This window comes from Oncorhynchus keta, chromosome 7 (assembly GCF_023373465.1).
Source record: "Oncorhynchus keta strain PuntledgeMale-10-30-2019 chromosome 7, Oket_V2, whole genome shotgun sequence".
NCBI classification, from domain to species: Eukaryota; Metazoa; Chordata; class Actinopteri; order Salmoniformes; family Salmonidae; genus Oncorhynchus; species Oncorhynchus keta.
In genome coordinates, this window is record NC_068427.1 from 13,464,061 (window position 1) to 13,480,890 (window position 16,830).

A 16,830-nucleotide genomic window follows, 5' to 3' on the forward strand; every position below is an offset into this window, starting at 1 on the left:
ATTTCAAAGCTGCCAAGCGCCCAGTTCTTGGCTAGCCAGCCCCCCCCTCCCTCAGTTTTTTATATTTTTTTACATGATAAATTGCCCATTTAACACCATCTGTGCTCTCTCTGAAGGAGATCTATATCACTCCATTATCTGTTGAGAGGTTATTGATGAGGCATTACTCCTGTGCTTCCTTTCCCAGCTGAGCTCCAGTGTGTGGTCCCCACAGTCCATAGAGTACAGCCTCCAGCAGTTCTGTCTGCCTTACCTCCGCCTCTCCTGTCTCCTGCAGCACCACCTTTATGGGGACAACCTGTCAGGCTGCCCGGTACGGTTACTGCTACTGTTCCGCACCTCTCTGCCTGCGTCTCTGTTCCATAGCTGCTCCAACCTCACTGCTTTAACTCATACTGACCATTTGTTCTGTTTCAGGAGGAAGAAGAGTTCTCAGGCCTGGCTGGCTGTTTAGGGCTCCTTGACCCAGCCCCTCAACCATCTAACCCCATGTACAGTGCCTCATGTCTGGACTGGACGGTCAGTGCTTTCGACCTGATGTCTCAATGGTGCTCTGAGGTCACAGGGCTCGCCGACACTCAGGCTGAGAAATCAATGGTAGGTTTGAGGCTGAGCACTTCTCTCCACCAATCGTTCTCCAGTATATCGTCTCCAAAACACCAATGGTGGCGTCATTCTTTTCCCTTGTTCTTTTGGTACTAGTGACACCATGCTTTAGCTGTGGCGCTGAATATAACCCCTCTTCACCTCTGGGAGTGATGGTTTTTCACATACTACCTTTGTCAATCAGCACTGTCCTTTTCTGCCATACATCACACAATGAAATCTCCCATCGCTTCACACAGCCATTCTGGATGATTCCCGCATACCTTTCAACTGTGGACATTGTTTATTGTCGCACCCTGGAGCTGAAGGGCATACACAAAATGTGGCATATAGGAACTTAAGGATTTATTCGGTAGAAGGCTTAAAATAGGCCAGCTTTTATTTCCTATATTTCTAAATCCTTTTTAGTAGCAAGTGGAGAGACTCAATGCCCAAACTGAAATGAATGTACAGTAACCTCAGTGTTTCTTGGGCTGATGCTTAGAGGAGCAGGAAACAAAGTGCTGTGGTATTTTCTTCGATGTCTTAAGGCTGCTGAGCCGGGCCGATGAGTCCACTTACTAAAAGAGTCTATTGACAGGAGGTTAGAGAGCGAGTGGACGAGCACATGGTTAAATGAAAGGGACTTCGGATTCAGCTCTCGAGCGATTGGATTGGCTTTCTTAAGTTATGGGCTGCTGAAGTTTAGGCCTACCGTGGACACAGCACAATCGTGAGCCAGATAAAGCCCCCCCAGTTCCCATTGTCTAAAAAGTCTGCACAATGCGGTCCGAGCTGTTACAGAGGATTGCCTAGGGCACAAAGTTGGGGTTCGTAATTGGAATAATGTTGTGACTGCCGTGGTTAATTTCCCTCCATCCAGACTTTGCTTGTCCAGGATCTGCAGTGGGCCTCCCCTCACCTCCTCCACTTACCAGACAACTACAACACCATCTTCCAGTACTACCACAAGAAGGCCTGCACTGCCTGCAAAAAAGTGCCAAAGGACCCGGCGCTTTGCCTCGTCTGTGGCACCTTCGTCTGCCTCAAAGGGCTGTGCTGCAAGCAGCACGGGATCTGCGAATGCGTTTGGGTGAGTGGCCCTGCTTTTCAAAGGCTGTATTAGACTATATCTGAAAAGAGAGCATGATTTTTATATTTCTTATTCAGCGAGTGGCTTCATTTTTTTTTAGGTCATTGATGGATATTATTACTCTCTTGTACAAAATAAGAACTTGCATGCTTGGGTGGCGCTGCTGGGTGCAGAGGGCAATGTGTTTTGGTGAATAGGTTGTGCGTGTCTGTCTTTAGCACTCTCAACACTGTGGCGCCGCCACAGGCATCTTCCTATTGATCAACGCCTCGGTCATCATCATCATCCGAGGGCACCGCTTCTGCCTGTGGGGCTCCGTTTACCTGGATGCCCATGGAGAGGAGGACCGCGATCTCCGGTACAAATACACGCCATAGACCCTTTGCATTTACACTTCAGTTTCATCTCACACAATCATCTTGTCAGGTTCTCACTAGAATGGTTGATGTGGGGGGGGACTATGCTGAAAACATTGTTTGAAGTCACATTTTCTACTCTGTTTTTTACAGCCGTGGAAAGCCCCTGTTTCTATGTGTGGAGAGGTATAGAGTGCTGGAGCAACAGTGGGTCTCGCACACCTTCGATCACATCAACAAGCGCTGGGGGCCTCACTACAACGGACTGTAAGGTCACCTGAACCCACACCCTGATGGGAAAGAATCTCTTTGGTTTATGTGTCTGCCTCTGTAAAACATATGGGAATCTTATCATGTGATATAAACAAACATGCAGTGAGGGTGTTACTGCCACAGCCTTGGTTTATGTGAAGTTTTGTGTACAATCATGCCTAAAGACTAACAGTGTGTGTTTTTTTTATTTAAGTGATTTACTGTGTGGATTTTAACTGGGAGAAAGCACAACTTTGCCCAGTAACAGATTGGTTCTGAAGTGGTTTAGAAGACAGAAATATTTTTTTGGGGGGGCTCAGTCAGGTGAGTATTTGTACACTGATTGGCTAACAGTATGAGCTCGAGAGATATACATATAGACAAATTTGCCCGTGGTAATGTTAATGATAAGCATATTGTCACAATGTATGGGTTGGTGCATATCCCTCATTTTTCAGACTTTGTACTGCTGGCATGGGTTTAAAGCTCTTGATAAGTATAGCGATGTTATTGCAAATTGTGTTCTCTGTGTTTTTGTTGGGACATTATGGTAGATGACAAGTCCACTCAGAGTTTATTGCCGTCAAGCACAGGCTCTTCTTTTTTACAGTGTAGTTGCAATTCATCCTCAGGTATATTTTTTTTTGTTGCTGTAGTTTAGAATACAACATTTTAAATATTTAAATAAATGCTGGTGCTCATTGTTCAAATAAGTAATTTTACTTTTTGTAAAGATTTTTTATTTTCTAAAGAAATAAATGCTTTACGTTTATGGTAGATGACTGGCAAACATGGTTGCCATCGCTATTGGTCTTTGCAGTCCTGCCTTTACTTAGGCTCCAGCCAGGTCCCTGAGGAAACTCAATGACCACTCACCCTTCTGGCCACAGTAGAGTACACATAAGACTGGTGTGGAGTATCTGTCTACTGTAATTGGCATGCTCTTTTTCCAAAACTTCAATTGCTGAGAATCATTTCAAGTGCATTGGGATTTTGCTAGAGTTTAAATATTTGAATTTGGGGACTCAATGCATAAGTTATACTACTGATATGGCATTCTGTAAGGGAATGGTTGTAGTTTCATCTTTTTATGCTGATGAAGACTTTTGCAGTTTTAGATAGTACAGTTGAATCATTTTTTGTGAGTACATGCGCAATACTGGTTTGGCCTTCCACATTTCCTTTGAGTTGCTCTGTGAAGTTATAGTAAATGTATTGGAAGATGTATATGGGCGCATAATGCAAAACGCTATCTTTGATTACCTAAAGGAACTAGTTGAAGATGGCTTTCGGTCTCTTCAAATTGTTATCTTTGAAACTCCATAAGATGTCATTTAGTTGGTTTTGAGAAGTGTAATAGTGTTAACCTTAACATAACAAATGGATGTCATTCACCTAATCCACACTTGTGGTACAATATATTTTTTATACTGTTAAATAACCAATCTGTTTATTTGCTTTTGGTTGCCAAAGGTTATAATTAAAGTAGCTATATTTACAGTGCCTTCGGAAAGTATTCAGACCCCTTGACTTTTTCCACATTTTCAGTTACAGGCTTATTCTGAAATTGTTTTTTGACCAATTTACACACACTACCCCATAATGATAAAGCAAAAATATATATATTTTTTTAAACAACAAAAAAACTATCACATTTACATAAGTATTCAGACCCTTTACTCAGTACTTTGTTGAAGCACCTTTGGCAGCCATTACAGCATCGAGTCTTCTTGGGTATGATGCTACAAGCTTGGCTCACCTGTATTTGTGGAGTTTCTCCCATTCTTCTCTGCAGATCCTCTCCAGCTCTGTCAGGTTGGATGGGGAGTGTTGCTGCACAGCTTTTTTCAGGTCTCTCCAGAGATGTTCGATCGGTTTCAAGTCCGGGCTCTGGCTGGGCCACTCAAGGACATGTGTGCTTAGTCGTTGTCCTGTTTGAATGTGAACCTTTACCCCAGGTCTTGAGCTATCTGGAGCTTGTTTTCAAGGATCTCTGTTCTTTGCTCTGTTCATCTTTGCCTCAATCCTGACTAGTCTCCCAGTCCCTGATAAACCTCCCCACAGGATGATGCTGCCACCACTATGCTTCACCGTGATGGTGCCAGGTTTTCTCCAGACGTGATGCTTGGCATTCAGGCCAAAGAGTTCAATCTTGGTTTCATCAGACCAGAAAATCTTGTTTCTCATGGTCTGAGTCTAGGTGCGTTTTGACAAACTCCAAGCGGGCTGTCGAGCCTTCAGTTTGGCTAGGCGGCCAGCTCTAGGAAGTCTTGGTGGTTCCAAACTTCCATTTAAGAATGATGGATGCCACTGTGTTCTTGGGGACCTGCAGAAATTTTTTGGTACCCTTCCCCAAATCTGTGCCTCGACACAATCCTGTCTCTGAGCTCTACAGACAATTCCTTTGACCTCATGGCTTGGTTTTTGCTCTGACATGTACTGTCAACTGTGGGACCTTTTCTAGACAGGTGTGTGCCTTTCCAAATCATGTCCAATCAATTGAATTTACCACAGATGGACTCATATCAAGTAGTAGCAACATCAAGGATGATCAATGGAAACAGGATGCACCTGAGCTCAATTTCAAGTCACATAGCAAAGGGTCTGAATACTTATGTAAGTAAATAAGGGATTTCTGTTTTTTTTTTGTTTTTAATACATTTGCAAACATTTTTAAACCAGTTTTTGCTTGGTCAATATGGGTTATTGTGTGTAGATTGCTGAGGTTTTATTTTTTTTTAATCCATTTTAGAATACGGCTGTAACCTAAAATTGTGGAACAAGTCAAGGGGTCTGAATACTTTCCGAAGGCACTGTATAAGGAAGACATTCCCCTATGCCTAAATTTCTCCAAGTTTAAATTAAGATATTTCCTTGGGTCATGGATGCATTCCAACATAAGACATCAGACTTCAATACCCATAATATACCATGGTCATGAGATTGTTTTAATCACAGTTTTTGAGTTTGGTGTCTGAAATGCTTAGTTTCAATTACCATGTCTCCAACTGGAAGAGTAGATCATTCTCAAGTTGTGCCTGAAAGAGTAATATTGCCATTGTTTTGTGAAAAATCCCTGGGTAATTTATTCTGGTGAAAAGATTTGGTGAATTGCTGGTCCACATCGTGCTCAAAGGAGGTACACTTTTAAGGGGGAAAAAACGCGCATGCTGCTTATGTGTACTGTTTCCCTTTCTTTTTGCAGTCCCCACTTTGTACATGACTGCAACAGAAAATCCAATGAGTGAGTGTACATGCTAATTGAAAGCTTTTTGTGTGTTCACCTGTATGAATGAAAATAAGAAAACACAGTACATTACTGTAGGTGCTGATTCATACTTTCTGAGTTGGATCAGAAAGTGTGACTTAGACATTTATTGCAAAATGTAACATATGTGAATAAAATATAAACTGACTCGTTTATCTTCATTGTCCACGCTAATGTATTTTAGATTTCCCTATGGACCAAATTATTTTATTCTCACTCGTTTTCTTCCCTGTCCCATTCAGTGTAGTTAATTAACATAATTAGCCTGCAGCAAAGCCCCTTGTGTTTCCTGTGTCTACGCTGGCTATGATTTCTCAGGACATCAAGTCAGAGGTTAGCTCCATGGTAACCCTTAATAGTAGGTCTCTTAGCACTAACATGTACATCCTGTTCTTACATTCAACTGTTCAGTACAGTTGGGAAAATAAACTGAATGGTTCAAATGGAAAATAATTACACACAAATATTCAGCCACAAGTGACAGGTAACCAGCCTCCCCACATTGTTTCTCCCAGACACTCGGTCAACATTCTGCTCTCCGCTCTGGTCATATGGGAAAATCCCATCTCCCTTTCTACACCACCATTATAAGCAGCCTCTCTTCTGTGCTCTTGTCAAATTTGAATGATTGCATATAGGAAATGTATTGGTACAGTGCTTACATCATGAGAAGCCCCCCCCCCCTAAAAAAAACATACTATAATTGAAAAACGCATTAGTTACAATTGATTCAGATTGATCAACTTGTTGCAGCTGGAAGATCTCGGGGCATTGTTGCTGAAGTGTGCAGATGGAACAGATCATTGCTCTGGGACTGGGAGTGCTATGGATCATTTGCTCATTGGCTGCTTGTACTGAACATAGTAGCCAGATTTAATCTACAATCTGAAATAATTTTACAGGAAGAGCTATCATTTCTACTTTAGCATATACATTCATTGGCTTTGTCTTTGTAGTTAGGAATAAAGGATGCTGTGCAATTTGGTTGAGTTCAATTCAAACATTTTAAAGGAGAAACATGTTGGCAAATAGGCCAATCACAATGCGTTGTTGCCGGGAAATGAGGGCATCTCATGCCAACTATGACCACAACAGATTTGTGCACTGAAGTAAAATTGAGTTGAAATTGCAAAGACTAAAGGCCTCCAACGAAATTACCAATACCTTACAAAGCCTCTATGTCATGGCATCTCCAGTTAGTGAAATTTGTCGGACATCCAGAAGATACCAGCAGAGAATCCTAAGAGTTTCAACATTGATGAAATAGTTTGCTAGGCCAAGGCCTTATTCTGAGATGGACGCTTATTATCACACGAACACGGAAATATCCGCCACAGGTATCATCCCTAAATGTAAGGGATTTGTTGGTTCCGTGCTTTGGTAAAAAAAACCTTCAGTTAATAATTGTATGTATTTGTAAGACCTTATATGCTATGTTTTATATTATCCTAAATAAGAAGTATGGAGTGCAGAAGTAGCCCGAAGAGCAACTGTCTTAGGGTATGTTACATCCTCTCAATTGCTTATCAAGTTCCTCTTAATTAAATCATTGACGGGTTAGTGACGGTCACTACTATCCGGGAATCCTCAGGACGTCCCTACCATAAACCCTAATCCCTATTTACCTAACCTTAATACTTACCTTAACTATTTTACATATCAACTTCAATGGGGTAGGGATAGCAAGGACACGTTGGTGACCGTGGTTCGTGAGAAAACGGAGAATCAGTTTGGAAATGTCGCTATGGAAGGTAGGATACTTTTTTAAAAATGTAGCCTATTAAGTGGATGATACTGCATGTCTGCATTATGCTAAAAACTTTGGTCATGGTATAGTTACAAACGTCGGAATTTCGTTCGTTGTCTCCACATTCCTTAGATAGGGATACAGAAATGAGTCACCTGAAAGAGTTGAGAAACCTGTGAACTGGCCATGTCATGTAGCGAAAATTATTACATTGAAAGGAACATTTGTTAATGAGTTGTTACTTATGCCACTGACAAGATGTTTGATAAGTTCTTATTTGTGTCTTTTCTATCATTTAAATCATTTACAGGGTCCAGGTTCACAAACGGAAATGCAGAAGCTGCAAAGGACAGGGTAAGGCATTAATAAAAAAAAATATATTCAACATGTTTTTATTTTTATTGAACCTTTATTTAACTAGGCAAGTCAGTTAAGAACTAATTCTTATTTACAATGAAGGCCTAGGAACAGTGGGTTAACTGCCTTGTTCAGGGGCAGGCCGACAGATTTTTACCTTGTCAGCTCAGGGGTTCGATCCAGCAGCCCAAAGCTCTAACCAATAGGCTACCTGCTGACTATTGTAATATATGATCACAATAGTCTGAAATTAAATTTCTGTCGTTTGAAAGGAAATTAAGTTATATATTTTTTGTTATTTTATCTCTTAAAAATAGATATCTATGGTGAGGGCAACAGTACCAAAAATGAAGCTATGCCTACAGTACCTTACAAAGAGTGATTGAATACTGTAGGCTGACATGTGGCTCACATTAAGGCTTTGAGGAAATACTAGATGGAACTCGTGGCCAAATATGAATGGTCCCTATCACTCAATACCAAGCCACTTGCATTCACACAGGCCTCCTGTATAGGCTTGGCTACTGTATGCATTGGCTACAACCTTTTACAAACTCATAACAACCTAAATGCTAGTTTTGGTCACAGTCGTTTCTCTATTAAACTTGTATGATAAAATACAGTGCACATGGGATAAATGTATAGTATTGACGATAGGGTGTGTTTTTACTCTATGCTCAGGGGACATGATAACACAAGGAAAATCACCTCAATGACAAATACAGTACCAGTCAAATGCTTGGACACACCTCATTCAAGGGTTTTTCTTTATTTTTACTATTTTCTACATTGTAGAATAATAGTGAAGACATCAAAACTATGAAATACCACATATGGAATCATGTAGTAACCAAACAAGTGGTAAACAAATCCAAATACACTGCTCAAAAAAATAAAGGGAACACTTAAACAACACAATGTAACTCCAAGTCAATCACACTTCTGTGGAATCAAACTGTCCACTTAGGAAGCAACACTGATTGACAATACATTTCACATGCTGTTGTGCAAATGGAATAGACAACAGGTGGAAATTGTAGGCAATTAGCAAGACACCCCCAATAAAGGAGTGGTTCTGCAGGTGGTGACCACAGACCACTTCTCAGTTCCTATGCTTCCTGGCTGATGTTTTAGTCACTTTTGAATGCTGGTGGTGCTTTCACTCTAGTGGTAGCATGAGACGGAGTCTACAACCCACACAAGTGGCTCAGGTAGTGCAGCTCATCCAGGATGACACATCAATGCGAGCTGTGGCAAGAAGGTTTGCTGTGTCTGTCAGCATGGTGTCCAGAGCATGGAGGGGCTACCAGGAGACAGGCCAGTACATCAGGAGACGTGGAGGAGGCCGTAGGAGGGCAACAACCCAGCAGCAGGACCGCTACTTCCGCGTTTGTGCAAGGACGAGCAGGAGGAGCACTGCCAGAGCCCTGCAAAATGACCTCCAGCAGGCCACAAATGTGCATGTCTGTTTCTGACCGTTTGAGCAGACTCCATGAGGGTGGTATGAGGGCCCGACGTCCACAGGTGGGGGTTGTGCTTACAGCCCAACACCGTGCAGGATGTTTGGCATTTGCCAGAGAACACCAAGATTGGCAAATTCGCAACTGGCGCCCTGTGCTCTTCACAGATGAAACCAGGTTTAAACTGAGCACATGTGACAGACGTGAGTCTGGAGACGCCGTGGAGAACGTTCTGCTGCCTGCAACATCCTCCAGCATGACCGGTTTGGCGGTGGGTCAGTCATGGTATGGGGAGGCATTTCTTTGGGGGGCCGCACAGCCCTCCATGTGCTCGCCAGAGGTAGCCTGACTGCCATTAGGTACCCAGATGAGATCCTCAGACCCCTTGTGAGACCATATGCTTGTGCGGTTGGCCCTGGGTTCCTCCTAATGCAAGACAATGCTAGACCTCATGTGGCTGGAGTGTGTCAGCAGTTCCTGCAAGAGGAAGGCATTGATGCTATGGACTGGCCCGCCCGTTCCCCAGACCTGAATCCAATTGAGCACATCTGGGACATCATGTCACACCACAGACTGTCCAGGAGGTGGCGGATGCTTTAGTCCAGGTCTGGGAGGAGATCCCTCAGGAGACCATCCGCCACCTCATCAGGAGCATGCCCAGGCATTGTAGGGAGGTTTGCATTTGCATACTCTTGGAATTCTCTGAACCAGCTTCATGAATGCCTGATTCACATAGTCTCCTCTGAACAGTTGATGTTGAGATGTGTCTGTTACTTGAACTCTATGAAGCATTTCTTTGGGCTGCAATCTGAGGTGCAGTTACCTCATAAACATATCCTCTGTAGCAGAAATAACTCTGGGTCTTTTTTTCCTGTGGTGGTCCTTATGAGAGCCAGTTTCATCATAGTGCTTGATAGTTTCTTCAAGTGCAGTCTCAAAAACTTTCAAAGTTCTTGACATTTTCCGGATTGCACTGACTTTCATGTCTGAAAGTAATAATGGACTGTTGTTTCTCTTTGCTTATTTGAGCTGTTCCTGCCATAATATGGACTTGGTATTTTACCAAATAGAGCTATCTTCTATATACCATCCCTACCTTGTCACAACACAACTAATTGCCTTAAACACATTAAGAAGGAAAGAAATTCCACAAGTGAACTTTTAACAAGGCACACCTGTTAATTGAAATGCATTCCAGGTGACTACCTCGTGAAGCTGGTTGAGAGAATGCCAACAGTGTGGAACGCTGTCATCAAGGCAAAGGGTGGCTACTTTGAAGAATCTCAAATATGAAATATCTTTAGATTTATTTAACACTTTTTCTGGTTACTACATGGCACCTGAATATTTAGAACTAGATCGCATTGCTGATTACCACTGCATGAATAACTTATCACGGCTGATGAGCATGATTTGGTCAGGGACATGTTGCTAGGATAGACACAGAGACACACTTAGCAGAATGTGATGGGGAATCAACTGTTACAAATAACGTACAAGGTATGCAAGAATCTCAAATATAAAATGTATTTTGATTTGTTTAATACTTTTTTGGTTACTACATTATTCCATATGTGTTATTTCATAGTTTTGACCCTTGAATGAGTAGGTGTGTTCAAACCTTTGACTGGTACTGTATATATTTTCATTTTAGCCATCGAAAGAGTACTTTCCTGAGAGCAATAGCAGCTGGACTGGCAATATCCTACTAATTCAGATCAGAGGCTTGAGCACCAGGAGAAAGTTGATATTGTAGAGTGGGTGTCTGATGCTGCCAGCCACTTTAGCCACACAGCTGCTCTCTAGCAATAGGCTGGCATAGATGTCTGGGCAACAGGAGAATCAACATGTATGCAATGCAGAAAGTAGACTCGCATGCTTAGAAACAAAATGGATCTATTCATTGAGAGTAAATCAATGGCTCCAAAAAAACATTTTAATCTTATTGATGCACAAGGCATGTGTGATTTACTGCATTTGAACGGGCCTGAGCTGGTCAAATTAATTTCCGGTGATAAATGATGATAGCATTGTCTTTTATCTGAAGTCTTACAGGGAGGAAAATGATTGGGCGGTCTCGTCTAGTGTTACACGCGCAGACTTTCAAAGAAGGCTATTCTCTCCCTCTTGTCCCACGTTATGTTTGCTTTCTTTGAGGAAGGACACATTGAAGGACATCCGTCACCACTTTGCGCTGCATGTTTTAGATCCGTTATATCCATCTTGTGTCAAGCCATCACTCACCCTGCTCCTACGCCAATTCATAAAGCTATCCACGTTGGTGCAGTGACAGAGAGAGACCTGGTGGTCCAAATATCGTTTACCTTTTTTCTCGTAAACTGGTGCTCAAAATAAATGCCCCCCCATCTCCCACAGGGTCAGTCAACCTCTGTGATACATTGCACTTATGTGACAAACTGAAGAGATGTGAGATTTGAACTCCTCTCATTGAGAATATTCATCATTCAGGGAATATGGATTACATACATATGTAAATGTTTTGTCTGAACCATCATGTTGTTTATGGCCTCACTTTATACAGACTGATTTATTACAGGCCTAACCCATCTGCTTTGGTGGGTTAGGCCTGATACTATGGGGCAGTTTCCCGGACACAGATTAAACTATTCCTGGACTAAAAAGCAAACTCAATGGAGAATTATTATTATTTTACCTTTATTTAACTAGGCAAGTCAGTTAAGAAACTATTCTTATTTTCAATGACGGCCTAGGAACAGCCTGTTCAGGGGCAGAACGACAGATTTGTACCATGTCAGCTTGGGGATTTGAACTTGCAACCTTTCGGTTACTAGTCCAACACTCTAACACACTAGGCTACCCTGCCGCCCCAAGATAATTACTATTGAAAAGTCTGAATCTGTGTCCAAGAAACCACCCCCCCCATCATGTGATTACTTAATATGGCTTAATATCCCACCTGTCATTGGTTAAAGACACCAAAGTCAGATAGAAAATTATATATATATATATTTTTTTTAAAGCAATTGTAATGGTAAGCTCTTTCAGTTTGATTTGTGTGGAGCCTGGGGTTGGGGTAGAGAAAAGCACCATTCAAGGTAATCCCAGGCCAATCCAATTGATGCTGAAGACATTGAAGTGTTGTTAGTGGTGTCTTGCTGGACATCGACTGGGTCCCTGTGGTGCGTGCTAATCCAGATTCCCAGTGCAATGCTACTTGTTACATGCCCCCTCGGAGATAAGCAAGCGTGATTGGTATGGGTCTTGTTTTACTATGAGACACTTTAGTCGTTTGTCTGCAGTCAAAGGCTTAATGAGTCACAGAATAACACTCCCGATGTAAGTATCGTCGTTTGGTTTGAATTTTGCTTTCTCATCGGCTGCTTTAAACCTGTTAAGTGCCTCCCTTGGCCAAATAGATGTGTCATTGGGCTCAATGAGTCGTTTAGTGGTCTACTGTATAATATAATATATAGCAAGCTGTTAATATCTTTAGTATTGATATAGTGGTAATGAGAAAGTGTGTTTTGGTGAAGCATTGCATGTAGGTCAGTGTGGTCAAAGCCATATGCAGGATGTTTTGAAGCTAAGCTATACTGACATGTTGCCTGTTATCTTTCCTTGATTAGCAAAGCTTCCCGAGAGAGGAGAAAGTGTTGGCAGGGATACACATTTCATTTAGTTCCAACATGCGTGAACATGAATGAAGCATTTCACTTGGAGCTCTATAATTCAATGTAGGAGGCTGCTGTACGGTCTGGAGAGCCTGCCGAATCCTTTGGCTGACTGCAGGGACCATTGGTAAAGGAACCTATGGAAAGGTCTAGAGTGAACAACAGGAAGGATGGGAGTCAGGCATCAGTCAAAGCCCTGCACCCAATTCATGTAAGTTAAACGTGATTGGGAGTCCCATAGGGCGGTGCACAATTGGCCTAGCATCGTTAGGGTTTGGCCGGGGTTGGCCATCATTGTAAATAAGAATTTGTTCTTAACTGACTTGCCTAGTTAAATAACGGTCAAATGAAAATGAAATAAAAATGCAAAAGAGACACAATCAATTGATATGTCTCTTTAGAAAGTTGAGGTGCCAGTAATGTCAACCCTTACCAGTGATAACGCTAAACCAAACAAATGAATAAAGGAAATCATCTCTGTTTTTCTTGACTATTGTTTGCCTTGTCTCATCAGCTGAAATATCAAAGTGCTGTACAGAAACCCAGCCTAAAACCCCAAACCGCAAGCAATGCAGGTGTAGAAGTACGGTGGATAGGAAAAACTCCCTAGAAAGGCCAAAATGTAAATAGTCTACTATATGACTATTTGATGAATTGTTCAGCAGTCTTATGGCTTGGAGGTAGAAGCTGTTATGGAGTCTTTTGGTCCTAGACTTGGCACTCCACTACCACTTGCCATGCGGTAGCTGAGAGAAGAGTCTATGATTTGGGTGACTGGAGTCTTTGATGATTTTTTGGGCATTCCTCTGACACCGCCTACTATATAGGACCTGGATGGCAGAAAGCTTGGCCCCAGTGATATACTGGGCCGTACTCGCTACCCTCTAGCGCCTTACGGTCAGATGCCGAGCAGTTGCCATACCAGGCGGTGATACAACCGGTCAGGATGCTCTTGACCGGTTGGATGCTCCCCTGAGGGGGACAAGGTGTAGTCGTGCCCTCTTCACGACTGTCCTGGTGTGTTTGGACCATGATATTTTGTTGGTGATGTGGACCCACTCCACTACAGTACTGTTGATGTTAATGGGGGCTTGTTTGGCCCACCTTTTCCTGTAGTCCACAATCAGCTCCTTTGTCTTGCTGACATTGAGGGAGAGGTTGTTGTCCTGGCATCACATTGCCAGGTCTCTGACCTCCTCCCTATAGTCTCTCATCGTTGTCGGTCATCAGGCCTACCACTGTTGTGTCGTCAGCAAACTTAATGATTGTGTTGGAATCACACAGTCGTGGGTGAGGGGACTAAGCACGCAGATGTGTTGTTGCCTACCCTTACTACCTGGGGTCGGCCCATCAGGAAGTCCAGGATCCAGTTGCAGAGGGAGGTGTGTTGTCCCAGGGTCCTTATCTTAGTGATGAGCTTTGTGGGCGCTATGGTGTTGAATGCTGAGGTGTAGTCAATGAACAGCATTCTCACGCAGGTGTTCCTTTTGTCCAGGTGGGAAAGGGCAGTGTGGAGTGCGATTGAGATTGCTTCGTCTGTGGAGCTGTTGGAGCGGTATGTGAATTGGAGTGGGTCTAGTTAGGATGGTGTTGATGTAAGCCAGGACCAGCCTTTCAAGCACTTCATGGCTACTGATGTGCGTGGTACGGGGCGGTAATCATTTAGGCAGGTTACCTTCACTTCCTTGGACACAAGGACTATGGTGGTCTGCTTGAAACATGTTGGTATTACAGACTCTGTCAGGGAGAGGTTGAAAATGTCAGTGAAGACACTTGCCAGTTGGTCCGTACATGTTTTGAGTGCACACGTCCTGGTAATCCGTCTGGCCCTGCGGCTTTGTGAATGTTGACCTGTTTAAAGATCTTGCTCACATTGGCTACCGAGAGCGTGATCACACAGTCACTAGGAACATCTGGTGCTCTCATGCATGCTTCAGTGTTGCTTGCCTCGAAGCGACTATAAAAGGCATTTAGCTCATCTGGTAGGCTCGCGTCACTGGGCAGCTCGCGGCTGGGGTTCCCTTTGTAGTCCGTAATCATTTTCAAGCCCTGCTACATCCAACGAGCATCAGAGCCGGTGTAGTAGGATTCAGTCTTAATCCTGTATTGACGCTTTGCCTGTTTGATAGTTCGTCTGAGGGCGTAGCGGAATTTCTTATAAGCATCCCGATTAGTGTCCCGCTCCTTGAAAGCGGCAGCTCTAGCCTTTAGCTCGATGCAGATGTTGCCTGTAATCCATGGCTTCTGGTCGGGATATGTATGTACGGTCACTGTGGGGACGACGTTGTCGATGCACTTATTGATGAAGCCGATGACTGAGGTGGTATACTCCTTCATTGAATGAATCCCGGAAGATTTTCCAGTCTGTGCTAGCAAAACAGTCCTGTAGCGTAGCATCCGTGTCATCTGACCGCTTACGTATTGAGCGATTCGCTGGTATTCCAATGTACCTGTCCTTGTATTTACTGTTCCCAAGTAGATTCATTACCTGTCTCATTTTCATCCATTTCCACCCCATTTCTACACCCACTCTCCACAGTCGTCCTTACCATCTCCCTCCGCCTTTATGTATGTCCCAACCTTAGTGATGTGCAGCCAGCTGCCAGACCTGTCTGTGGTGCTGAGGCCAGGGTGGCCTTCAGTGGCGCCATGTTGTGTTTGTGAGATTCAAGCTGAGTACTTGCCTGTGATTTTGTCAGTGCTTCAATTCCTCTTGCGCCTCTCACTGCCCCCCTACTGCAGCTCCCTAGCTGGGTATGAAGATGGCGCTGCTTCCCTGCTCATCCCTCTTCTTGATGAGACTGCTGACAGTATCGTTCACGTATCCAGGAAGAGGAATTCTGCCTCTGTGACACCTTTTCTTCACTTCCACTGAGATTTAAACTAATATAGAAGATACTTCATTGGTACTTCTAACCAAGAGTTAGTTTCCCTGTGTTTAATGGTTCCGGGCTCTGATTGAGGGTATTTTAGTTCCCTTACATTTCTAAAAAAGGATGTTGAAATTAAATGTAAGTATTTGTCGACACTTTGTTTTGTCTTTTGGTGTGTTGGTGTTCAGTCGACTGATGTGTCCTCCTTGTCGAAGGATGTTGATGAGGAGATTGAGGCTGAGTACAACATCCTGAGGACCCTGTCCCACCACCCCAACATGGTCAAGTTCTATGGCATGTTCTACAAGTCAGACGGCCTCTGGATGGTTCTAGAAGTGAGATCGCCTGGGTTTTTCTGTCTCGCTTCTGTCTCGCCCAGCTTTACAATCCAGTCATATATTATATACTGTATCTACTGTACAACATGCAGTTAATAATTTAAGGGCTCATACAGTAGCACTTTGTCATTTGAGGCAATATAACCCAGTGGTGTGAGCTTGTCAAACAAGACCGTGTCTGATTGTGCTCAGTATAGGTACTGTAGCTGCACTTTATCGCCTTTGTTACATTTCCACCAATATGATCAACACAGTCTTACAGTAGACTACAGCCCATCTTTGTTGTTATCTGTTTGAGCAGTAGAAAGATCACAAACAGTAGATTTACTTTAAAGAGCTGAGAGGAGAACACCATCCTACACTGGGGGAAAAATCTCAAGTTTAAAAGCTCTGGAAGGAGTTGTGACTCCAGTCTAATTGTATGTGTGGGAGGGATGGCTCTTGTAATTAATCATAATCTAGAGTGGTGAGTATTGGAGGAACCACTTGTTTCTCACACACACACACACACACACACACACACACACACACACACACACACACACACACACACACACACACACACAGCTGTGCAACGGGGGCTCAGTCACAGATCTCATCAAAGGCCTGCTCATGCGAAGCCAACAGCTGCTGGAGCCCGTTATCACACAAATTTTATACGGTGCCCTCTTGGTGAGATGGCCAACTGCAAAATGCCTACTGACAGCAGGGTGTGGCATCCACACACAGTGGGCAGGAGATTGACTCAGGAGGTGGCAGGGTGTGGGAGTAATACGCATGGCGGTAGACAGCTTTATTATTAACAAACAATTATTAATGGCATTACTGATGCTTATTAAGCCCCTCCT

The 16,830-nt window shown here is 43.2% G+C and overlaps 1 protein-coding gene and 1 pseudogene across 1 annotated transcript in view; both read left to right on the forward strand.

The window, feature by feature from the left end:
* Window positions 1-5,709, forward strand: part of LOC118386028 (E3 ubiquitin-protein ligase ubr3-like) — a 40,501-nt gene extending 34,792 nt beyond the window's left edge. Inside the window, exons 35-39 of the mRNA XM_052523311.1 lie at window positions 188-313; window positions 418-597; window positions 1,469-1,678; window positions 1,897-2,036; window positions 2,188-5,709. Coding sequence (XP_052379271.1) covers window positions 188-313; window positions 418-597; window positions 1,469-1,678; window positions 1,897-2,036; window positions 2,188-2,305 — 774 coding nt within the window. The 3' untranslated portion in view covers window positions 2,306-5,709. The remainder of the gene's footprint in view (window positions 1-187; window positions 314-417; window positions 598-1,468; window positions 1,679-1,896; window positions 2,037-2,187) is intronic.
* Window positions 5,710-7,298: 1,589 nt separating this feature from the next.
* The window catches only part of LOC118385802 (myosin-IIIb-like), a 72,657-nt pseudogene continuing 63,125 nt past the window's right edge, over window positions 7,299-16,830 (forward strand).